Below are 26,000 nucleotides of genomic sequence, written 5' to 3'. Positions count from 1 at the left end.
TCTTGTTGCTGTGGATGCTGGCTGTTGTTTCTAGTGACTTTTTTTTTTTTGTCCAGAAGAGGCATTAAGGCTTATTCTGGGAAGTCCTGCCTTGGTTTAACAGCATCTTTTTAAGAATGTCTGGAAATGTCACTATTCTAGAGACCAAACTGAGTAGCAAATGTAAAGTGATTAAAAAAGGGAGTGGGCAGAAGTGTGTCTGTAGAGTCAAAACACAGCACAGTCATAGGTGTAGAGTAAGCAGAGGCACTTTTGGGACTGTACTTCTCTGGAGACTTCCAGAGAGTCATAGAGTCATAGAATGGTTTGGGTTGGAAGGGACCTTAAAGACCATCTAGGTCCAACCCCATTGCCCCAGGCAGGGACACCTTCCACCAGACCAGGTTGTTCAAAGCCCCATCCAAAAGTTCCTTCCACCAGAGCAGAGTTTGAGGGGTGGCAGTTTCAGGGAACAGAAATACTTTCCAGAGTTTCTCTCAGTGCTGAGGTGGAAGGATGCTTTCAATGAACAATCATCCTGGGCTAGAAGTCGTGTCAAGCACACAATACCAGGCTAGTTCAGCTGAGCTGGACTACTTGATTTCCTTTGAGCCTACTGCTGCGTTTGGTTCTCTCTTCTCCGCTTGACCAGTGCTGAAAATAAACAAGATGTTATTTTTCATGATCTAGAAAGACCATCTTGAACTGTCCTCCAGTTCAGTTTGATAATCTACAACTTTTCTCAGTGTTATAATGTATCCATATTCTCTTTGTAACTTGTTGTTGGTTCTGGTGGGGGTTTTTTTTGCAGTGATTGAAGGTGTTACTGCTCCCACCTGTCTGCTGCCTCCTTGTGCTGGAAGCTGCAATGTGTCCTTATGTCTCAGTTATTTGTTTGCTCAGTGCTTAGCTTAAAATTCTAGTGAAAGTGGCTTTTTGACACTTTGGACTGTGAATTGGACCCGTGTGTTTCCTTCTCGTGTTTGTTACTGGAATAACAGCAGAGAAGAGGTTAACATACTGCAGAAGAAAAATGCATACTAAGCTACCACAACTGGTTATGCCATGAATGAATCAGTCCTTTCTAATTAAGAAGCAGTCTCTGGTTCTCTTTTCACCAACAGGTTCTGAAACAGCTTTCATCATGCAATTTTTAGCTCCGTCTAGCTATATTTTCTCTACACAGAAATTGCATTAAGTGTTTATTCTCTGTTCAGAATATTGTTGTTTTGATGTTGTTAAGCTCTGTGTTGTCTATAATGCCTCAAAAGCATCAATTATTTACTGCCTGTTATAAGTATCACACCAGCAACACCTTTTTGTGACAGTATTTACAAAAACCTAGGGAAAAAGGCTTTCTTCCTTTGTATTTTGACATGCAATTCCAGTTTATGCCCTGGAGTACTGGGAAGGGATTTGTCCTTGTGTCCTGCACTGTGATTCACAGAATCACAGAATCAACCAGGTTGGAAGAGCCCTCTGGGATCATCAAGTCCAACCATTGCCCCGACACCACCATGTCAACTAGACCAGGGCACTAAGTGCCATGTCCAGTGTTTTCTTGAACCCCTCCAGAGATGGTGACTCCACCACCTCCCTGGGCAGCCCCTTCCAATGGCTAATGACCCTTGCCGAGAAGAAATGCTTCCTAATGTCCAACCTGAACCTCCCCTGGCGAAGCTTGAGGCTTTGCCCTCTTGTCCTATCGCTGGTTGCCTGGGAGAAGAGGCCGACTCCCACTGCACTACAACCTCCCTTCAGGTAGTTGTAGACTGCACTAAGGTCACCTCTGAGCCTCCTCTTCTCCAGGCTAAACACCCCCAGCTCCCTCAGCCGTTCCTCGTAGGTCAGACCCTCCAGACCCTTCACCAGCTTGGTCGCCCTCCTCTGGACTCGCTCTAACACCTCAACATCTTTGTATGTGTGTCTCTGAACCTACAGCAATACAGCCCCAAGTTCCTGGTAGATATCTTAGGGCAAGGATTTCAGGACATTTAAGAGTTGAAGGGCAGGATGGCCTAAAGAAGGGCCAATACTAGAGCAGTGTTGTAGATGCAGTACCTAATGGTGCAGAATCAGTGCTTCGCCTTTGGGCAGTTGTGTTTTGTATTGCAATTTGCAAATACTGTATTTTCATTCAAGGGTCATCCATAATGAAAGGCTTTATAGCCTTAAAATCTCCGTGTTTTTTTTTTCTTGGCATTGTGGAGTGCTGTATGAAAGAGTTCAGCATAGTCATGGTATACTTCTTCGTGGAACTTCCTAAATTTTGTAACTGATAGTACAGAGTTGTGTTGGCTTGTGCCATAGACAACCTCTGGCTATTGGCTATGGAAACCTCCCCAACACAAAAAAAAAAAAACAAAACCAAACATCAAAATCAACCCAAAAACTAAGTTGAGTAAAGCTTTAAATAATTAGTTCTTTAAAGAAAAGTAAGAATGCATGGATAGACAGCCAGGTAATTTCTGGTATGTGGTATGCTTGTAAGCTAAGGCTTCTCCGCCCTCATACTGTCATTTTTTAATTAATTTCAGAAGTTCTATGAGAATATAGTCCATCAGGAACTTAATTATATCCTGACTGCTTTTAATCGGTTGTTTTGAAGACCAGATGGTTGAGTCTGTCATTGGTGCCGCTCTGATGTTGAAACAGGCACTCCTAGGAATAGCACATTTACTTGTTTCTACAGTTTATACTTTGTTATGAAATGTCTCTTCCTAAAGTTGGTAGGTTCTGCTTTGGGCTCTTCTCACTCCCTGATTACTCTGTTTCTGAATTTACATGAGTAATAGTTGTTCTGGTATCCTTTCATAGAAGCAATAGCAGCAATCTTATGTGGTCTTGACATTTTAGCTATCTGATAATAATCTTCCATTCAAAAAAAAAAATAAAGGTGTGGAAGACTTTGAGGTGCCTTGCTGCGGTCTGAATAGCTGATGATGTAATATATTGAGCTGGGACAGGGAGAAGTCTGTAGATCCTTATCCTCTGAGGTAGAGAACAGGAGTGGAAGCTCATCTGAACAATTCACATTTCTGTAGTTATTTAGTGTCAGATTGTTTTTAACTTTATAGTGCAAGAGCAGCAGAGTCAGGGCCTCAGACCTGTATTCGACAAAATGAGTCTTATCATAATTTATCTTTAAGTGATAGTACTGTTTAAAAAAAATCTCCCAAAGCAGCAGTATTGGAAATAAGGGCAAATAATTTAAAATCTGACTGTAAGGTGTACTGACTGCTTCAGTTTATCTCTTTGGAAGACTTGCACACTTCAAACATAGTATGTTTTGTTATGTCCCATGGGAATAAAAATTAAATCTCATCTTTGGAACTAGATCACATTGAATTGTAGGTGCATGTTTATTGAAAATGTCTGATATAGAGTGTTCTTAAACAACAGAAATCATATCATATAACTTTTTTTTCAAAGCAAGCTATGTGAAACGTGGTGCTGTGTTTCTGTTCTTTGGGATGTTCTCATATCTGAATACTTTTTTCCCTTTAGGTGAGTGGAATCAAGAGTCTCTATGAGTCTGAGCTGGCTGATGCTCGAAGAGTTCTGGATGAAACTGCCAAAGAGAGGGCTAGATTACAGATTGAAATAGGAAAACTGAGGGCAGAACTTGAGGAGTTAAATAAAAGGTAAGACAAGTCCTGCATGATTTTTTTTTTTTAATTAGAACGGGCAGTATTTGCAGTGGGAATGATGCTACTGATGCTTTTTAAAATGTCTTAGTGAGTGTCTTTCGGAAGCATGGCAGATCAGTGAGAAGATACAGGCTTGTTAGAGGGAAATTCCTCAGCTTCTTGATACAGCTACTCAGAACAGATAATCTGACCAGTATATACACAAATGCATTTGTAGATAAAAGATGAATAATATACTGTGATTTGAGCAATTCGGACATCTAGAGGCTGAAACAATGAGTTGTGCCTGCTTCGGTCCTATTGTACTCTCCTTATGTAAGCTTGCACATGTGCAGCTGCTTGGTAAACTGGAGTGAGAAACGGATCTAGATTAAAATTGACATCTCCAAGGAAGGTTACTTTTTAAACATTATCAGTTTTATTGTCTGGTTCATTATTGCCTGATGGCAGAAATGAAGGAAGAGGAAGAAGGTGGCTCTGATCAATTTGGGAATGTGGAAGCAGTGTTGGCTAGAAAACACATGAAGCTACAATGTAAGTGTGCTGGAAGAAGACCTTGTATTGACTACATTGTAAAAAACCTGCTGTTCAGTCTGCATCAAAGAGAATTGCCCTAATAAACTAGCTACAGAAGCCAAGTGTAATCCATTATTTCTATTCCCACTAGGGAGTTTTTGTAATCAAATACTGTTTAGCAGTTAAAATTTCATTTTAAAATGAATATATGTGGTGGCAAAATTATTTTTTTGCTTCTGATTGCATTTTGGTACTTACTTTAGTAGATAAGATTTGGGAGTTACAGATTTTTCCTGAGCATGTCAGTGTGCACATCACCTGTATATGAACGCTGTTGGCCATAAAATTGCTTTTAATCCAGCAGTGCCAGTACAGGCCTACTGTGAGTCTCCCATATCCCTTCATTTGCATCTAAGTAGTTATAAAAGGAATGAAGTGTTTCCCTCCCTTGTGTTTTTTCTGATTAACTAACTAGTTGATTTATGATGAAATATTTCTTGTTTTCTCTGTAAACTTTGCTCTATCACTGGATCTTCACTTTCTGTTCTGGGCCTTCTTGTTAAAATCGGCCATCAGAGATATTTTGTGGACTTTACCCCTAAAATAATATCCAAATATTAAATAGCTGTAGTGTAAGCATCTCCATTTGAGTAAGTCACTGTAAAGCCTATTGAACTTGGTGCACAGTTTGTACCAGAAGATACACCTGCATGTAGTCAGACAACCTGAGCACTAAAATTTATAGACTCAGCTAGGCCTTTGTTAACCATAAAAAGACCCTGTGGTAGCTAGATCAGACGTAAACCCCTAAAATTAAGTGAGATGAATACCACCCAGCCCTACTGTGATGTTCCTGTTGGGACTGACTTCCCTCTTAGAAGCCTTAGGCCAGCAGTCTTGGCATTTATTTCAGATAATACATTTTCTGTGGCTGTCGGCATTACATGGCCGTCAAGGTTGTCTCTCTTGTCTTGGTGATAGCAAGTACTCCTCTTGCTTGGATTTTAAAGCAGGCTCCAAAAGAGAGCAGCAATGGTAACTGGGAACTTGGTTCATCTCTCCTGTTCTGCAAGATGCTTATTTATACATTTTGATTAAGGTATCCTTGTCAGAAGTATCTTCACTTGACAGCTAATGAGAATCGGTGCCAATTGGTTCTGGTTCTTGAGGCTTTTGATAGTGCCAAGAGGTTGTACAAATACCTTGTTGTAAGATGTTGTGCACTTAAAGTGATGGAGATGGTGTTTTCCCTTGGGTCACCTCCCTTGCCCTTTGTTTGGACAATTGAGTTGCCCCTTACCAGTCACTTCAATGACTGATTAATTCTGCCAGACTAATTTCAAACATTTTTTTGTTGTTTTCTGAGATAAATTAAATATGAGGAAAATATACTTGGTTTTCTGGTTTTCCCTGTGTTCTTACAGTTCATAGGAGTAGAATTGAATTCTTCCTTGGCTTAAAAGTTTCTTCTACCAGATTGCTTCCAGTCCCTTGAGATGCTTGTAATGTATTTGGAGTGTTGTCAGGGCGCCTAGCTTGGGTCATGTGGAAAGTTAACGCTTGTGATGTGGCCAGATTTGAAACTTGATTCTTGCAAACGTGGCTTTTAAAAGTCTGTTTGCCCGGTTTGCACAGTGTCCACTTGACACCTAGCTCATGACTCAAGTCCTCACTTGCCCGTGCTGACAGATGGTGCTTCTCACAGACCAAGCTTGCTCCAGTGCTTTGAGAACTGTGTAGAGTGGAAGGGTAGGTTAGTGTGTAGTTTTATGTTCACTACGATCACCTCAGTTTCTCTTTCAAGCTCATGACAGAGGAGAGGCTTAAGGATGCCAGCACAGTCTGGCCAGGGGGGATCCCAGACAGAGCCACTTCATTGTTCCCTTGGAATAGCTTCATCACTGCAGCCCAGGCTGCCTCCAGTCTTGATGTCACTGATGAGCTCACGTGCATTGGTGACAATCAGGTCCGGTATCGCACCCCCTCTGGTAAGGCTGTCTGTTACCTGGCTTGAGAAGTTATCCTCAATGCACTCCAGAGGACTGCATTGCCTACAGCTCGCCGTGCTACTTTTCCAGCAGATGTTGGGGTGGCTGAAGTCCTCCAGCAGGACGAGAGCCTGTGAGCGCGATGCCTCCTATACCTGGAGTAAGAAGGCTTCGTCAGTAGGCTCCCCCTGATCAGGCAGCCTGTAGTAGACACCAACCACAAGGGTCCCTTTGTTGCCTCTGTCTCTAATTCTTACCCATAAGCTTTCAACCTGCTTGTGGCTATTTTTCAGACACAGCTCTTCACTATCTATCCATTTCTTGATGTAGAGGACAACCCCTCTGCCCCTCCTTCCTCGCCTGTCACTTCTGAACAGCTGTGGCTGCCCCCTCCCTGGCAGTGTTCAAGGCCAGGTTGGATGGGGCTTGGAGCAACCTGGTCTAGAGGAAGGTGTCCCTGCCCGTGGCAGGGGGGTTGGGACTAGATGATCTTTAAGGTCCCTTCCAACTTAAACCATTCGATGAGTCTACATATTTTACAACATGTACAATACATACATGTATGTACAATCAGCACCTTGAACACAACTCATGAATTTAGAATTTTTTCTACGGAGCCAAGTTCATAACTAGGTTCATAAAGCAGTTGGATAGTTTCATTTTATAAAAAGGGAAATATCTTTAGGATGTTCTAACACCGTTTATATGATATAAGGAACAGCTTAACTTTTTTAGTTTGAAGGTGTTTGTATCAGGAGTAGGGACATATTTTTAAATCTAGGATTAAAATACTGTTGTAAAAATAGACATTCTGATATCATTCTGAAGCAAGTATGGTTCCTTTCTATATGTTATGTAACAGCTTCCAGCACTTTTGTGGGTATCTTTAGCTGCTTGACAACTTTTGACTGCTTGAGAGAAGGAGGGGATGAGTGCTGGAGGTAGAGATGGGAAGATTTAATTTACTAGTGAGATGCACAGCATTTTTGCTTTGGTGGAACAGCACCCTCCCACAAGACTGCAAAACCAGACGTGGTGGTGTGATCGGGGTGCTTTCAGTCATAGCAGAGGTAACTTTGATGCCTGGTTAAGGAAAGTCTCCTGTCCTGATGTTCATATCTTCACCAGTGTCACAGGTCTCCAGGTCAAGCAAAGCCTGGAGGTAGATAGATGTAGGCCTCATTTATCTGCTCCTTTTATCTATCTTCCTGCTTGAGCTGCAAGCTCCCAACTCTTGAGTTGTGTGACTGTCTTTCTGCAGCTTCCTCTGCCCACATCGTCACTGAAGTATTTCCCTTGAGCAAACTTGGCTGCTTTCTGGAACAAAAGAGCTCTAGAGGGTTACCCTAACCTGGTGTCCTTCAAAGAACATTAGCACATGTTAGGAGACACATTGACTGCTGCTTGTAACTTCCAGGCATCTTGGAGACTCCCAAAAGCAGGTTGCACATATGTAAAGCCTTCTGTCAGTTTTTTTTGCGTGAAGACAGTAAACCACAAATGCAAATAAAAATGTGAATGAAGGCAGCTTGGAGTGTCTTCCAGTGTCAGTGTTCGTGAAGGAGCAGGAGTTACTTATCACTGTCAGGAATTCTTTATGGTGCTTTGTCAAGCTGTGCATTGAACACCTCTGCTCATGCTCATCTCCCTGGGAATACCTGCCTGCTGCCTGGCTTCTGCAGGTGGGAGGGGGCTGTGGGCTGTGTAAGCACACACTGCTGTTCGTACTCCATGTGAAGTGGCATTTGCCCTTTAGGTACCGCACAGACAGAAGGTTCCAGCTCTGATTGTCTGTGGGACATGCACAGTGGCTTGTTTTACTGTGCGACACATGCAGGGGCAAGTGTCTGGAGAGTCTATTTTGAAGACTTTCTGGTTGCTGCTAAATAATTAAGTAGAAGTCATGTTTTGTCTATATGTCTCTTGCAAGCTGCTGAGCTTGAAGACACTGCACATATGTTGCAGAACAAGATTCACAGTGACAGATTGGACCAACCATTAAGAAAAACTGGTTACAATTAAATGGAAACAAATTCAGAGATCTACACCAAGGAATGCAGAGAGAACACACGAGCCTCATAGATAAAGCGTATCACAAAACAAGCGTGTCAGTTTATTTTGTAGTTAGAAAAAGATGTACATCATGCTGCAGCATGTAAAGGAATAATGTCTGTAGGGCACAGCAATACCCCATAAAGCAGGATTTTTGTAAAATAATTCTGGGCGTTGCGTTTTGTTAGAGTTATGGGCAAACTATACATTCAAGAGGACAGTACAAATGATCAGAAGTTTGGGAACCAAGACTCAGGATTTGGGCTGGGGAGCAAGGTTTGTATAATCTAGAGCAGTGGTTTTCGGCTTTTTTTTTTCCTTTGCAATAATGTTTTCTCCATGTTTGGAGTTGCAAACCAAATACTGAGCTTTTTAAACCCTGTAGGACTCCTCTTCGAAGTCATCTTTGTGGGCCCTTAAAGGCAGCTCACTGACGACAGGCTGAAATCTACAGATCTACAGAAGTCTGAGGAAAGGAGAAAAATGAATTCCAAGGTGGTTTAAGAGAAAAAGACAAAAAAGCTGTTCCCTGCATTCTTAGTGGTGTGAGACTGGAGTGGTGAGCTTAAACTCAGCAAGGAAGTATTACTTCACATAGCAAACCAGTTTTTTATAACACAATGACACACACCTGGAGAAACTGCAGAAAGTATGTTAGAGGAAAAGGTAGACAAATACTTGGTGGGCAGGAGGAAGATGACCTTGATCATTTTGAGTTGGGTATAACGGCTTGAATAATCATATTTAAAGTGACTGGAGTTGCTTTGCTCGTAATGAATACTCTTGAAGAAACACTGGTTTATTCCTGAAAGGTGACCACATTTCAGGAGTGGATTACTTTACCTCTTTGTGCAGGAATATATCCGAGGGAATGGGCTTGTCCACGTCAAGTACAAAACACTGGGGATGCTCATGGGCCCCTCTGGGAGATGCATGCGCTCTGCTGCTCAGGGACTGCAGTCCAAAGTGATAATGGCAGCAATTAAATGTGCTGTGCAGCAGGGAGATGAAAACATACTCTCTATACCTTTTGTGTAAAGCAGCTTTGTTATCTCTCAGCTACCAGAGTTGCCTTCTTGTTTTTCCCTTGTCTGCCCATGACACATGTTCTTCTTTAGTAGGCAATGCATTTACAACACATTGGTACAAACTGCAAGTTTTAAGAGGTGTTTATGATTACTTTTATTAGCTGCATTTGCAGGTTACTCTAGGAGCCGTCTAGTGGTACACTAATCCTAATAAAATGTGTATAAAACCAAAATATCTGTAGTTGTAACCGAGACATGCTCGAGACGTGTGTGCACCCATGTATAAATATAACTAACTTTTGTTTCTTCAGCTACAAGAAGAAAGATGGAGATTTGTCTGTGGCTCAGGGTCGCATTAAGGATCTTGAAGTGCTGTTCCATAGAAGCGAAGCAGAACTCAATACTGTCCTGAATGAGAAACGCAGCCTGGAGGCAGAGGTGGCCGATTTGCGTGCCCAGCTTGCCAAGGTATGGCAGTGAACGCTTCCTTGCTTTAGCACGGGAGGGGCTGTGGATTGTAAAACTTGTTGTTTTTCTTTGAAGTTAGTTTATAATCTGAACATCATTGATGCAGCTCGCTTTCTGCTGAACCTTTGCCTGCCCCTTTTGGATATAAAACTAAATTGTAAGAAATCCTTGTAAAACAACCAAAGCAACATGGTGGTTTAGAAATTTTGCTAGTCAAAAGCTTCTATTTCAAAATTTCTGGTAAGTGTTTCTATATTCATGAGATATCAGGTTACTAAATGTTGTCCTTTGTAAGGACCTGCATAATTTTAAACTTATGCTGGAGTACCCAGTGGGACTATGCTAGCGAGAAAAAGAAGAGTATGCAACATATTGTGCTTGAGGAATTAATAATCCTCAGCTCCATACTTCAATACAGTATGATAATTATCATACTGTATTGAAATAACCCTACAGGCTGGAGCCCCTGTGCTCTGGAGACAGGCTGAGAGAGTTGGGGCTGTTCAGCCTGGAGAAGAGAAGGCTCCGGGGAGACCTTCTAGCACCTTCCAGTACCTGAAGGGGCTACAGGAAAGCTGGAGAGGGACTTTTGACAAGGGCATGGAGTGATGGGACGAGGGGGAATGGTTTTAAACTGAAAGAGGGGAGACTGAGATGAGATATTAGGAAGAAATTGTTCGCTGTGAGGGTGGTGAGACCCTGGCCCAGGTTGCCCAGAGAAGCTGTGGCTGCCCCCTCCCTGGCAGTGTTCAAGGCCAGGTTGGATGGGGCTTGGAGCAACCTGGTCTGGTGGAAGGTGTCCCTGCCCGTGGCAGGGGGTTGGAACTAGATGGTCTTTAAGGTCCCTTCCAACCCAAACCATTCTATCACTCTATGATTTAATAACTAGTATACAAACATGAACGCTTGCTTTAAATATTTGTAAGCACACACACACACTCTTTTTCTTTTTTCTTGTTTTTTTTTTTTTTTTTTTAAAATCAGTGGCTTGACATTAGATTTGTTGTTGTGAATAGTTGGTCCAAAGATGTTAATCGAAGACCATAAAGGGATTACGGATGGAAAATGGAGATCCAGACAAAATTAAATCTTTATCTTTAAAATTCTTTACTAGGCTGAAGATGGTCATGCTGTGGCTAAGAAGCAGTTGGAGAAGGAGACACTCATGCGTGTGGACCTGGAGAATCGGTGCCAGAGCTTGCAAGAGGATCTGGATTTCAGGAAGAATGTGTTTGAGGAGGTACTATCAACCTACTGATCTCATGATAGTCTGAAGTTTATGTAGCTTTTATTCAAACTGACTATAAGCAATTACTAACTAGTCCAGGTAGGGAAAATCAGAATTATTATCAGTATACAAGGGGATTTGTTCCAAGGGCAGGTGAGCAGCTGAATGCTGTGGGAAAGGGAAAGTCTTGTTCCCTCTCTATGAACCTGGTTGCATGGCCCTGCTCCTTATTTGCACCAAATTGGTGGTTGTTGCAGCTGACTATAACCTGTTTTCACTGAGAACAGTATGCAATTACCTTGCTTTTTGCAGGGTAGTTTTCTGCCTGTTTAGTGAGTTGAATTGGCTTATAGTGCTGCTAGTGAGGACCAGAGTTTTTATAAAGCAAATAGTGGGAATGCACAGGGGCGGATTGGGAAGCGGAAGCACAACCTTCTCTCTGTACCAGATGTGAAGTGTTTATGTCAGTTTATTCCATCTTGCAAAAACCAGCCCCGACCTTTGGTTCTTCTGCAAGCTCATGCAATTAGTGGCTGGAGCAATTGCCACATGCTTCTGCCCTTCATCTCACCTGTGCTGGCTGTGATGTTTGGCTCACCGTGCACCAAACCATTTCAGCCTGATTAAGTAGTAAAATAATCAGGGTTTTTTGGTTGAGTTTAATTTTTGCCAGCTTAGTAGCTGAGTTATGTCTTACCATGGAATCAAATGAGTGCCCAGACTGGATTAAGGGATGGGGCAGGGCTGTGTGGCTAAGGACAGGGGCTGGAGCAGAGCAAAGAAACCAACCAGGTAGATCACCCTGAGTTGTACTGACCGTTGTCTCACTTCCATGCCCCAGAGTGGTTGGATTGCTGCATGCAACTGCAGTGACAGACCCTTGTTTGGTTGTAGGGCCTTAAAATCACTTGCTTCCTGAGGAGAATTGTGTTGCTACTGACTAAAGGTGAAGCTATTTAGCTAAATAGCTATTTGACTAAAGGTGAAGCTCATTTGAGACAGCAGAAGCTAATCTTAAAGCTTGCCGTGCTGAAGTGGGGGTGTTCCTTTGGCCATCCCCGGTACATTCTGATCCTTGTATGGGCAAATTCAACACACGAAGGAAAAAAAGGAGTTGGTTTCATAGAATCATAGAATGGTTTGGATTGGAAGGGACCTTAAAGATCATCTAGTTCCAACGCCCCTGCCACAGGCAGGGACACCTTTCCTCTAGACCAGGTTGAATTCATTTGGTTCAGTGAAGGGTCCAAAGGTCCATTAGAGTTAGAACATCCTAATTGGGAGCTTGGCGAGTGAAGCCTGCTCATTTTAGTGGTGTTGAACTGCTAGATGAGCTCAGCCCTTCACCTGATACTTTGTAGTCCCCCATGATATTTTTGTGGGCTCTGGGGGGTCATTGCCTACAGTTACTGAGAGACTGCTGCTTGCTGTTTTTCATGGTGTAAAAATTCACCACAGAAGGGAAAGCTTCTTCCAGATCACATCAGGGCACATTGCTGTGAGTAGAAGGGCATGTTTCTAGGAGTCTATATTTAGATGTAGAGCATTTCTACAAAACAACTTGTAAAGTTGCCCTGAATTTGTCTTAGCCTGCTATGACTGCAGTTTAGGCATGCAAAGTGAGCTTTGCTTCACTTCCCTGCTACTCCTCCTCATGGCCATGCTGCTACCTTCAGGCCTCCTCCCAGTACTCAGAACCACTCCCTTGTTATTTGTCCTACCCTGAAGGGAGAAATTGTTTCTTTCTTGTACCATGCATTCAGGCCTAGCCAGGTCTCTGCAGGGCTCAACATGAGTTAGTGCATGAGTAAGTCTTGCCTCACTAGTTTGGGACCAGTATTCTAGGCACAGAGAACTCATACTTCTCAAAAAATGAAAATTTCTTAGTACAAACTCTGACCAGAAAAAATTATATTTATGTCTTCAGGATTGCTTGGGTTGCTGCTTTATTACTAACATAATCAAAATCTAATGAGTAGAGGTCATCCAGTATATATATAAGAAGAGAGAAGATCTGCGTATGCTTAAAAGTATAATTTGAAGATGCAATTTTTCTCTATAATGTTTATTTTTTCAATATATGTAATGGTCACACAAGGTGTTCATTTTTATCTGACTCCTTGTAGACTGCTATTGTAATGTAGGGATGTATATTGAGAAGGAAGTTTGTAGTGCAGCACATGAAATCTCTCTTTGCTGTGTAAAAATTCATGTTTTCTTCTCCCCGCCCCCGCCCTATTTTGACTTTTGTAGCATAGAACAGCTCCTTACCTAAACTGTATATGGATACTTTTAAACCTGTTTTTAAGTCAGATCACTTTTAAGAATTATATCCAGCCAAATGAGAATGATAACTTGCATCTGTTACTACATGCAGTAGTTCTTAGGCTTAAATGCCTTTAGTGCCGTAGCTCCTACATACTAAATAATTAGTACTGAAATAGTTGTTGTCTCTGAATGTAATTGCTTGTACTCTTTACCCTAATGTCAGAATTTGTCTCCATTTTTTTTGTGTGTGTGTGTGTAGGAAATAAGGGAAACAAGAAAACGACATGAACATCGTTTGGTCGAGGTGGACACTAGTCGCCAACAGGAGTATGAATCCAAAATGACTCAGGCCCTGGAGGATCTGAGAAATCAACACGATGAACAAGTCAAACTGTACAAAATGGAGCTTGAGCAGACCTATCAGGCTAAGGTAACTGCTGCTATCCACAGCACTATCTGACAGGAAGTCCAGCTGGTGAGATAAAACCATTTCCATCAGCCCCACTGGCTTTAAGGAGACAAGAATTACAATTTCAAGAAACTTTGTCCCAGTGTTCAAATGCCTCCTCTGGTGCTTGTGTGCAGATGCATTTCCAGGGAGGTTATACCCAGAGGTAATAGCTAGGAATAGCTTTAGCCAAGGGATCTGGACAGGTTGGATAGATGGGCCGAGACCAATGGTATGAAGTTCAACAAGGCCAAGTGTCGGGTCCTAAACTTTGGCCACAACAACCCTGTACAGCGCTACAGGCTGGGGAAGAGTGGCTGGAAAGTGCCTGGTGGAAAAGGACCTGGGGGTGTTGGTCGATGGTGGCTGAATGAGCCAACAGTGTGCCCAGGTGGCCAAGAAGGCCAACAGCATCCTGGCTTGTATCAGCACTATGTGGCCAGCAGGACCAGGGCAGGGATTGTCCCCCTGTACTCAGCACTGGTGAGGCCGCACCTTGAGTAGTGTCCAGCTCTGGGCCCCTCACTACAAGAAAGATGTTGAGGTGCTGGAGTGAGTCCAGAGAAGGGCAATGAAGCTGGTGAAGGGTCTAGAGGGTATGTCCTATGAGAAGTAGCTGAGGGAACTGGGATTGTTTATCCTGGAGAAAAGAAGGCTGAGGGGAGACCTTCTCGCTCTCTACAATTGCCTGAAAGGAGGGTGTAGCGGGGTGGGGGTCGGTCTCTTCTCCCAGGCAACCAGCGACAGGACTAGAAGACATAGTCTCAAGCTGCACCAGGGCAGGTTCAGGTTAGACATTAGGAAAAATTTCTTTACAGAAAGGGTTATTGGGCATTGGAATAGGCTGCCCAGGGAGGTGGTGGAGTCACCATCCCTGGAGGTGTTTAAGACTGGATGTGGCACTTAGTGCCATGGTCTAGTTGACACAGTGGTCAAAGGTTGGACTCGATGATCCCAGAGGGCTCTTCCAACCTAGTCGATTCTGTGATTAATATATAGGTAAACTCCTTGCCCCATAAATTCAAAAAGCAGAGACAAATTCCTGCCTGAAAAATCCACTGAGAGACAGGAAGCATGAAAATACTGTCTCTGGCTTAGAAGTCTCTGAATTGCAAATGGCCAGCTGAGACATAATACCCCTGGAATATTTTATTGAGCTTAGTCCCTGGGCATCAAGGGAACTATTAGATCAGGACGTGAACTAGGTAGTCTTTGCTCTGACCTGGTGTCATTGCTCTTAAGACAAACAGGCAGATAGTGTGATCACATGAACCTCAGTTTTTGGAAACTCTAAGGCTGCTTGTACAATGGGAGGGCTAACAGACTATATTTTTTTTAATAGCATAAGCAAATCCTGTAGGAAGAGGACTGAGATAGATTTTCCTGGTCCTTAGGGCATTTCCTTAATGTTACACAATTCTTATCAGAAACTCACCAGATTTCCATTTTAAATTATTTAAAATTAAATAATTTTTATTTTTTACCGAAAGGATATTTGCAGATATCTAACAATGCAAGTGACTTGTATACAACTTGCCTTCCAGCTGGAGAATGCCAAACTGTCTTCTGACCAAAACGACAAAGCTGCTGGTGCAGCTCGAGAGGAGCTGAAGGAGGCTCGCATGAGAATAGAAACTCTCAGCTACCAGCTTACTGCCCTTCAGAAACAGGTGAAGAGACTAAATTTGCTGTCATCTAATACAGAGCACTGTATTGTCTGGATATATTAACATTTCTGTCCCTTTGTGTTTTCTGAATTTTACGGAGAGAAATCTTTGTTATGTTCATTTGGGAGGGAGATGAATTTTTAACTTTTTTACTGTACCCACATAGATGCCAACTGGGTTTTCCATTGTGCTCTCTACCTAGGCTAGTGCAGCGGAAGATCGCATTCGTGAACTGGAGGAAATGATGGCTGGTGAGCGGGAAAAGTTTAGGAAGATGCTAGATGCAAAGGAGAGGGAAATGACAGACATGAGGGACCAGATGCAGCAGCAGCTCACAGAGTACCAGGAACTGCTTGATGTTAAATTAGCCCTGGACATGGAGATCAGTGCTTACCGAAAACTCCTGGAAGGAGAAGAGGAAAGGTATGTACAGATTCCACATTCTTTTCTTAGGACTAGCAGGTGTTATTTTCATTTCTTATGCTTATTTTTTTACCATTTGAGCAGGAATGCCCAGCTTTTGTTTCACTGAAGTCACACTGACTTCACACCACGATGAACACTTGCATGGAGCACTTACATGGAACACTTGCAAGTGTTCTCATCTTAACACCATCTTTATTTGATTTTGTTTTTTATAATGGTCTCAGAGTACAGTGGAATAGATCATCCTGTGCTTGACATTCATCTCCTCTTTTTATTTAAGTGCTTATACTTCTGTGTTTTCCTGGTTTTAAATGATGTGACCCAAGAATAGTGTGTTTAGTAGTAGATATGCTGGAGGGGAGGGTTAAGCGATCTGTGTTGCTCTCATTAGCACTGCTTTCCATGTCACATAATCATACTACCAGAAAATTTCTCAGGGATGGATAGCCCTGCTTCCCTCTTCTTAGACGCAGTCCTCCTGACACACACAGTGAGGCTGCTTTCAGCCTTGGGGCGTATTACAGTCTGCTTACTGAGTATATTGTAGCGTTATTGCTTTGTGTGCAGTTCCCTGGATGAGTTAATTAAAATGCTTGCTTCATTATGTTAAGGTTGAAGCTCTCTCCAAGTCCCTCCTCCCGTGTCACAGTCTCTCGGGCTACCTCCAGCAGCAGCAGCAGCAGCACTTCACTTGTTCGCTCTTTCCGAGGCAAGAGAAAACGTATTGAAGCCGAGGAGCTTTCAGGCAGCGGAACAAGCGGAATTGGCACTGGAAGTGTTAGTGGCAGCAGCAGTAGCAGTAGCTTCCAGATGTCGCAGCAAGCTTCAGCTACAGGAAGTATCAGCATAGAAGAGATAGATCTGGAGGGCAAATACGTTCAACTGAAGAACAACTCGGAGAAGGTGAGCAAAAGCAGAACTCCTAGAAAACGAGGAGGAGCTAAATTGAAATGTTACACAGCCTTTTGTAGCACAAGTAGGTGGAGTCACTTGGAGAGCAGGAGCAACATCTCAACATGCAGCACCCTGCAGTAATTAACAGGAGCACTTGAAAGTTGAACGTTACAGTGAGCATAAGTGTAATGTTTGCTGCAGGAAGAGAACGTAGTTTGTGTCCCAAATGTCTAAACGTGTGCTGGTGCCTTGCTCATGTAAATACCCTTGCTGGCTTTAGCAGAACTTGTGTGAAATGTGTATCTTTTTAAATTTTGCTGAATGACCTTATGAGATTTACACTTCAGGCTATTCGTGGGTGTAGAAAAATACTTTCAAGTTAGAATGCAGACGTCTAACAACTGTGTAAACAAATTTATATTCACATTATTTTAATAACAAAGAGACCTAGAGAAAGCTCTGATGCCTGTTTGCTCTGTTTTGCTCACCCTAAATAACCTTATGACTCTCTCCATTAGGATCAATCTTTGGGTAACTGGAGACTGAAAAGACAAATTGGAGATGGAGAAGAAATTGCTTACAAATTTACTCCTAAGTATGTCCTCAGAGCTGGGCAGACCGTAACAGTAAGTCATACTTACAATATGTCAACAACATATCCTTTTATTGATGCTGTGGCAGTTGTAAATCTGCCGTTTGATACAGTGTGATTTGGTGTACAACTTGGTTTCATGGATCTCACTTTAGAGGAGGAGGATTTCAGTTATAAAAATGCAGAACAGAAATTGAATTTCTATATTAGCACTTCAGTATTTAAGACCATTTTGGGCACAGAGAAAGTTGAAGAAAAATGTATTTTGGGTATTTTAGTTGCAGTCTGCAACAGATGTTCTTTCAGAATAAAAAAATGGCTTTCTTTTGATCAGTTCCAGCTATTTACTTAAGTATCAATTTCTCAGATACATATAGAAGATTAAATTGATACACTACTAGCTACATTTTATGTCTTTGCTTCCATACAGTATAGTCATTGAGACAGTGGTAGGAGAAATTTGTATATTCAGAAAAGAATTGATGACTGTAATATTAGATAATTTTTCTCTCTTCTTTTTTGTTTTATTTTAAACTGCTAGTGTTACTTTTTCTTGTAAACTGAGAATATCTTACTAGAAGTAATGGTGTAGGTAAAAGCAAGGTAAAACTGCCATTGGAATTCAGAAACAAAACTGGTATGTAGAGAGAGGTAGGAGAATTAGGGGGTTCTATGTATTTAAAAATAAAATGTGCATAAATAGCTAATTACAGAATGTATTTCTCGCTAGATTTGGGGTGCAGATGCAGGCGTATCTCATAGCCCCCCTTCTGTTCTCGTGTGGAAGAATCAAGGCAGCTGGGGCACTGGAGGAAATATCCGCACATACCTCGTAAACTCTGAAGGAGAGGTAGGCTGTGGCTGTAGAAGCAAGCTCTGGGCTGGGTTATCTCCCAAACTCTTTCATTTGGGGGGTGGGGTGGGGACAACAACAGCAAAATCCTGATTTTTAAGATCTCCCCTATTGTCTTCTAAAATAGGACCGTTTATAACACTTAAATAATTAAATATCTGGACGTATCTCTGAATTTTTGGGGAAATTTTGGAAAACTGTGGTCGTTGTCCTAATGACACCCATAGACTTTTTTTTCCCATTTTAGAAAAACACCTCGCTAGTAGAGAATTCGTTTGGAATTTGAGTATGTATCTTCAGAAGAGACAACGAAAATAAGTATTGCTGGCAATTCCAAGTTAAATTATATAGTACCTACAATTTTCTGGGGTGCAGTGCAAATATGGATGTAGGAAGATAGCTGTCCTTTCAATGCTGGAAGTGTATCGGAAGTTTTCATTTGGCACAGGTTCCTGGGTATTCTGCATTGTCCTACATCTGCCCACAACTGATTTTTTTAAAACCATCCCTGCAGAACACTGTGGCTGTTACTCATAGATGTGCCGTTATCCCAGCGATCTGATAGAAATAGGAAAGTGAAACAGAGCACAGTTGTATCAGTTTTCGTGCTGCCTTTCTTGCTGGCAGTTCTGTGGAAGCGCTTTGTGCAGGAAGAGCAGCACAGGACAAGGTAGGAGGGAGGGTCATTTGTACAAATAGAAAGTGAACTGGCTTAGTATTCAAACAGAAGTGGTTAAACTAGTGTCTGAAAAAATTTCAAATCCATGTCCATTACCACTGTGGTTACCTTTAGTATCTGTGCTGAGAAGTGTATGTTTAGGGTGACTTCTCCCACAAGTAGAAGTTTGCACCTATGATTTCAAGGGTGCAAGTGTACAGAAGAATTTTTTGTCACTAAGAAGTGTTAAAAGTAATTTAGTAATTAAGGAAGCTTCCTGGGGTTTTAGAATTCTTTTTAGTGCCTGGTTTGGAAGACCATCCTGATAATTGATATATGCAATTGATATAGAATATTTAGTAGAAATTAGGAATATTCTTAATGCTGTGTAATCATACTGAGAAACTTTAGTTCCTCACATTACGATATGTCTGACAGCTCTGAGCTGGGTCTGCTCTGAGCTTTTATATCATGACCACGTGAAACATGGCTGCTTCCTCTCAAATCCCTAGGTAATGAAAGAAAATTCCTGAAGCTAAATTACATTACCATGTCTTTTAGTGCATAGAAATAGGAACATTATTGTGGTCTGCAGGATATTACCAGTGTTTGCTTGCATATCTAACATTAAATCTAGGGCAAGTTGCTTTAAAGCCTCCAAAACTTAATAGGGGTATTATATTGATGGTACAGCAAAGACTTGAGAGACTCCACTGGCCATCTCCTTCTTTGTCATTTTGTTTAGGAAGTTGCAGTGAGAAGTGTTACTAAATCAGTAGTCGTGCGAGAGAACGAAGAGGAAGAGGATGAAGCAGAGTTTGGAGAGGAAGACCTTTTCAACCAACAGGTAATAAGATGCAGACCAGATGTTTATTTAATTGTGCCTCGTTGGTTGGATTAATCAGGCATAAGATTTAGGGGCGTCCCTTCAACTTCTGCCAGCTCTGAGCTCCCTGGTCCATTTTTCCACTGGATGCTTGCAGAGGATTATCTCAGAATGGCTTGCAAGCCTCCAGCATTACTGCATGCCCAGAGAGAGCATTAAGGGGAGCGATTCTTCCAGGAATTGCTGCTTCAATCAGTAATGGTACAGCTCAAGCAGTGGCTAATGTCAGGTCAGGATGCCAGGGTATCTATGGAAGTGTTCGACAGATCACAGATTTACAGCACTGCAATGACAGACTATTTTTAGGGTTAGAAAGACTGGTTTTAGCAGTCACTGTTCCTCCCATTCCAGTATTTGCTTCTCTATAAAAAAAAAGAGTCTGTGGCATTCTTGCTGTGAGCAGAATATATAACCACTGGGAAATATAACCACTAAAAACCAGGAAAGGGGGAGTGTTTCTGTTGCTGCAAGCTTCAGCTTATCGGTTTATTTTTTGATAGTATATACCTGCTACATCTCAAATAAACTTGTTTTTTCTTAATAATACCACGTGTATGTTTTCACAACCCTTAGTTAAGTACTGTGAAATAACTGACCGGCAGTCGGCAGAGTGAAAAGGAGAAAGATACTTCATACAGGTGATATCAGAAAATGTTTAAAATTTATTTCAAACTCAAGCGATTTGTTCTCCTGATCAGTGGCCATTAGTAGCTCTTTTCACAAAGAAATCATTCTGTGCGGGTTTGAGGTTGAGTTCTGAAAGCTTTTTTGGTCTCCAGGAGATTGAGCAGTGAAATAGAGAGTCTCTTCTTCCAGAGACTGAAACAGAAACTTTATTTTACCCAAAGGAGCAGCAAAGGGAAACATCCTTTGAAATAAAGGAAGGAAATTCCTGTTCTAATGCTAACGACATCGTGATTTTCATTTGTCATCTGTATCAGTGTTGAAAGCACGGAGATCAACCAATCAACCCATCGTAGAAAACCACAACCAGAGTAGCCGTTTCTTAATCCTGGCAGTGAACTGTGACATGTGCTGTGCTTTCCCTATAGTTGTGATGTTCCCTGAATATAACTAAACTACAAAAAAAAATGCTTTAACAACTGAGATGATAACCAGAGTTTAGACTTACAAGATGGAAAGCTAGTAAGAATTGAGTTCAACTATGTCTGTCTTATTTTAGGGGGACCCCAGAACAACCTCTAGAGGATGCGCAGTGATGTGAAGAAAGAAAAAAGAAACTATTATTTGCTAACTTTTTCCATTTATTTCCTTTTATTTTTGCTATTTTTTTCCCTCCAGAGCCACTGAAAACTATTTTTATATGCATCATCTGATTTCTTTGAAGTTTACTCCTTGGTACATTTTTATAAAAAAATTTCAGAAAAAAACCTTTACTGAACAGAACTGCCAGAATTTTTAATAGATTTCTTTATTTTTCCCTCTTTGTTGAAACACTATATTGGAATACAGCATTTTTCCCCATACAGAGTTCAAAGTCTGATGTACAAACCTGCAGCAGAGAAGAAATTTTTAGCTAAAATGGGATGAGACTCCTTGAGTGTATGGTAAATCTATAATTGCATTTATAACCAGGATAACTCGAAAAAAAAAAATTTAAGAAAGCGTGTGCATCTGCAGGGCCCCAGGAGAGATTCACAATAGTGTTTCTGCTTTAGTATCTTGCCTGGTATCCTCAGCAGTGCCCAGCTTAGGAAATTAGACCCCAAGTTCGTTAAAAATGCTACTCCACCAATGGAAGTAACAAAGGGAAGCTGCATTTTGGACATTCTTGGCTCAGGACCATCGCATCTTGTCCTGCTCTGGGGTTTGACAGCCTGGTGGTAAAAACATCATGGTAAATATTGGGGCTTTTAAAGGTTATCCTGTGTAAACATTGACTTTTTTTTAATCAGAGCTAGATGCAGCTTGTTCACACTTCCCGTATATTCAGAGGGGCATTGTCAGGTATCTGAAGGAGCAGTATTTGCAAAATAATACAGAAATAGTTTAATTAGTTTTTTAAAAAGTTAAAAGGAACTGCTGTTGTTTAGGACATAAGCATTGCTTTGCAGTGTTCAAATGCTCGAAGTCAAGTCTAACAGTGAGGGGAGAATAATGCTTTTTATAAAAAATGCTTTGTAGGAGTAGCAGGTGATTTTTATTTCAGCATCATGCGTTTTCTATCTGACAGTGTCCCTTTAGCTTAAGGTTTCTTCTGCTGCATTTCTGTGGAGATAACTCTGACTCCCCTAAGGGTTAGTATTCATATAGTGGTGCATCTTTAAGCCCTAGGAAAAATATTTGACTGCTCCAAAGAATGTACTGGCTACTGTACAAGCAAATGTTTTTTCCACTAGTTATTAGCTTGGATACAAAATTTGGATACCATTTGATGCCAGCACAGAATCCTGTTTTTACCTGCACTCTTGGAACTCTGATCTTGTAATTCAAATAGTTCAGACTCATCAAACAAGCTACAAGGTTTGGATGTTTTCGGTGGCTTTTGGACATTATGTTCTCTGAACAGTATTGTGACTGACAGATATAACCTAGAAAGTCAGTTTAGTGGCTTTGACTGATGGCTTTGTAATGCAAGCAGGGTGGGAATAAAAGTGGGTTTTTTAAGCTTATGGACGACTTATTTTGCCATTTACAAATGAATCAAAGACGCTACTTTTCTCTATTTGAGTGGGATGACTGAATTAGTGAAGTTAATCTAATAGAAATTTAGAATTATGTTTTAATCCGTTATCAGAAGATCCATTACAAAAAAAGCTGTTTGGGCTAATGGGATACCTTTATTGATGTACTTGGCAGTTTTTCTAATGTAATTTTCCCACTCTGCTTGAGTAGAAGGATAAATATGTAGTAAATCATGTCTATCTCTCTGTAAGATGTATCTAGTGAAATTATGTTTCTCAGACATAGTTATCAATCACCTTTTCTAAATTTGTTGTTATGCAAATGAATGCAATCAATGTAAAAGTATTTTTGCAACACACCTTCCAACCACTGGACAGCATTTCCCTTTCTGACCCACAGCTTCTATAATACACTTACATAATGTTTGAGGGCTTTTTGCTTTTTTTTCCCTTAAGATCTGTATTTATTTTTTTTTATATTGGCCAGTTTTCAGATTGCTTATTCTTCTTTATATTGTCCTGTAAATTTAAGATTGTTCTGTGATCTTAAATACTAAAGCAATGAGTGTGTAGTTCGTTTGCATTTTTTCTGTGATATTTTTTTTTTGTTCTGTAAAGAATGGGCTAGGAAAGGCAGCTTAAATGAGGAAAACCCTCTTGCTACCTGAGCCATAGTTTTCTTAACAGCTACTGTATGGGGAATGTGTCTTCTTGTAGCCTTAAGGACTGGTGCTTGCAGATCTTTTGTGATGAGCACTGTGCCCTTCAGTAACAGTCTGCAGAATTTGTCCTTAGATTTGGAACGGTGTCATTTAACTTTGGAAACAGTTTATTTTATTTTTCAGTACCGTGTTTAGGTATATGCAGGTGTTCATATAAAACAGTGATTGACACTGTGGGAAAAGCTGAATGCCAGCAGTCTAAACGTGGGTGAGTCTGTCACCATAGTGCTTTCTAAAAGGCTACTAAACATACGAGAAATAATTCCTAGCTGTAAATTACAAGACACAGAAAAACTACTGTATTCCACTACTTACTTTTTTTGTGTGTGCATCTTCTCTAGATGCCATCCTTTCCTCTTGCTTTTGATGCTGAGCTTCAGTATAATGGCACTATCCCTTTAAAGTTGGTGCTCCAAGGCTTTACCAAACCAAAAAGCATTGTTTCTCTTTTTCTGTCTTTCAAGGATTTGAGGTTTTTTTTCATTTTCAGGATAATGAAAGCTTTTTGTTCAGATAAAAATCAGTGTCCCCTTGCCCTCTTTTCCTATTTGATCCTGTATGTGAACCACTCTTGAAGAAGTTGGAAGAAGTCAGCATTTCTACTCCAGTGTCTGGTATCAGGTGTAGAGCTTGATGGAGAAATGGATTTGACTTCTCAGGAGAAAAATGATTTTAAGGCTTCTCATATTAGGGAAATTAACCAGTATAGCTTTTATCACAGTGGTTACTTGAGTCTAACTACCCCTGTGGATGTTCTTGTTCAAGAAAAATGAGCAAACAACTTTATTCTGGATGAAATAGTAAAAATGATTCCTAAATGATTCTCACTGGTTAAGAGGGAGAAGGAATAACAGTGTAAGTGCAGCAGAATAGTTAAGCCAGTCTTTTCATTGTGTAGATAACAGAATATAATATAAAATACAATAAATGCACACTACCTACTCCTGAGTTTGTACCATGTGAAAAGGCTTGTGTCGGACCAAGTCCATCCATCTGCAGAACCGTCGGTACCGGGGCGTCCCGCAGAGCGAGATGTGGTTACAGAGAGCCTCCACATCTCATGCCGCTTCCTTCTCCCTCACTTCTGCATTTGTTACTTCAGCTGTTGTGTTGCAGTGACTTATTCCAAGTAAGAGAGTGGCTGATTCCTTTGTTGCTGCACAGCTTTATTTCCCAGTGTGTCTACTTAAGCTAGCTCGGGACTCTAGATTTGCCCCGATAAAAACAATAGTTTGCAATGATCACTTGTCTTCAGCACCATTTTGCCATTAGATGGGAGCTGGCTGGCGTAGTTTGTGTTTGTAGCAAGAACCAAAAGTCTCAGGAAGAAAATAAACATCTGCTTCCCATGACCTGTAATGTAAAAGCCAGACGAGCTTGTCTGCAGCTTGCATTAGTCATGAAAATTGTATTGCAGCGTGAAGCAGACCGCACTGTGAAAGGAGATCCCTTAGTGTGCATGATTATCCTTGAGCAACAGAACACCTCATGTTCAGTTCAGGGATTTTACTGTTTTTTATACATCCCTTTTTCTTCTTTTTAATGCTCCTCCTGTATAAAGGCCCTTTAACTGCAGCCTGAACAGGGGTTAGTTAGAAGAGGCTTGTAGAAATCCTCCCTACCCCCTGGAATATTTGAGAATCTCTTTCTTTTGTGTGCATCAGAAAGATTTTGATGCTGTATAAAAACATGCAATGCTGTATGTTTTTTCTCTTACAGCCACTTCTCACTTCCTCACTGTTGAGCCATTCTATCTCTTCTTTCTGTATCTTCTTTTTGAAAGTCTTATCTCTAAACAAAGGCATATCTGTATTTAATACTGGATTTTATTGCCACTGTTGGGTCCAAACCCTGTGTGAGCAGGAAACAAAGCTTTGTTGTAAACCAGTGAGTGGAAGGTGAGAGAGTGATTGCATTTTTCAAAGCATTGTTTTAGCTGAATGTCAAGACAAATTATATTGGAGAGTTTCTTTTCTCACTTAAAATGGCCTGGGAAACAGAATTTTTATTTGCCCTTCCATGTGCTTAGCTTTAAACCAGTTTAAAATAATTTAAAAGTGTTGGGTTTTTTTATACAAGACCATATTTACATGCAATTATCATTTGTAAACATAATGCCTTTCTTGAAATGCTAAGGTCTAGAGAGTGAAAAGGATGCTTAATATTGAAAGACTGTTCAGAATAGCACAAGCAGTGATTGACTTGGAGTTCAGGAAAATAAAATGTGTTTTATCAAACTTCCAAATTTTCTAGTTAAGCTTTTCATGAAGTGATGATTCCGTGTTGGTAAGGTAGATGTTATTGTGTATTCCAGCTACCCAGATCATCATTACACTAAAATTAGAAGCAATAAGCTATTTTAATCAAGTTTAAGCCAAAATGCTTTCCATTTAGGCACAAAATACAGTTGAACTCTATTTTCATAACAGTGATGCCTTTTGACTTGAATTGTGACCTTTTTTTTAAAAAAAATAAAACCAATCTTTATTTAGATAGCTCTGGTTCTAGGTCACTGGTCAGTTTAACTGACCACCTCCAGTCAGCTGCTGCAGACAAGTTTCTGGAAGGTTCAAGTTTTTGAAATAAGAAATTGTGAAAAAGGTTGCAAATTGAACTACTACAACAAAATGATGAAAATGTTCACATGGAACTTATGAAAACTACATAATGATCTAGACTTTATCATTTCAAAGTGGTTTTTTTTTTTCTTTTTAGAGTATGCATGCCAAATGTCTTGTCTTTTTCAATGATTTGTAATATACATTTTATGACTGGAAACTTTTTGTACAACACACTCAAATAAATGTTTTGCATTTTATTTGTTTCCTTCTTTCATTTAACAAATGCAGAGGCCACATGGGCTGTTTGAGATGATTCAGCCCAGGGGACCTTCCTGTGTGTACAGAGATGGGACAGGGAGCTCTCCACACTCCTAAAAGACCAGCTGAATCGCGTGGTGTGCTCCACAAGCAATTAATAGTTTCCTTTAAACTGTACACAGAGCCTGGAAATGGGTGGAGGCGTTGCTGTGA

The 26,000-nt window shown here is 40.9% G+C and overlaps 1 protein-coding gene across 1 annotated transcript in view; it reads left to right on the top strand.

The window, feature by feature from the left end:
* The window catches only part of LMNB2 (lamin B2), a 34,868-nt gene extending 9,116 nt beyond the window's left edge, over nt 1-25,752 (top strand). Inside the window, exons 2-12 of the mRNA XM_068420681.1 lie at nt 3,487-3,623; nt 9,525-9,681; nt 10,796-10,921; nt 13,437-13,607; nt 15,170-15,295; nt 15,495-15,715; nt 16,330-16,621; nt 17,131-17,238; nt 17,935-18,054; nt 19,461-19,562; nt 20,785-25,752. Coding sequence (XP_068276782.1) covers nt 3,487-3,623; nt 9,525-9,681; nt 10,796-10,921; nt 13,437-13,607; nt 15,170-15,295; nt 15,495-15,715; nt 16,330-16,621; nt 17,131-17,238; nt 17,935-18,054; nt 19,461-19,562; nt 20,785-20,826 — 1,602 coding nt within the window. The 3' untranslated portion in view covers nt 20,827-25,752. The remainder of the gene's footprint in view (nt 1-3,486; nt 3,624-9,524; nt 9,682-10,795; nt 10,922-13,436; nt 13,608-15,169; nt 15,296-15,494; nt 15,716-16,329; nt 16,622-17,130; nt 17,239-17,934; nt 18,055-19,460; nt 19,563-20,784) is intronic.
* Nucleotides 25,753-26,000: the final 248 nt, after the last annotated feature.

Source organism: Nyctibius grandis, chromosome 31, assembly GCF_013368605.1.
Source record: "Nyctibius grandis isolate bNycGra1 chromosome 31, bNycGra1.pri, whole genome shotgun sequence".
Taxonomy (NCBI): domain Eukaryota; kingdom Metazoa; phylum Chordata; class Aves; order Nyctibiiformes; family Nyctibiidae; genus Nyctibius; species Nyctibius grandis.
The sequence above is the reverse complement of the archived record's forward strand: the minus strand, read 5'-3'. Positions and strand labels throughout refer to the sequence as shown.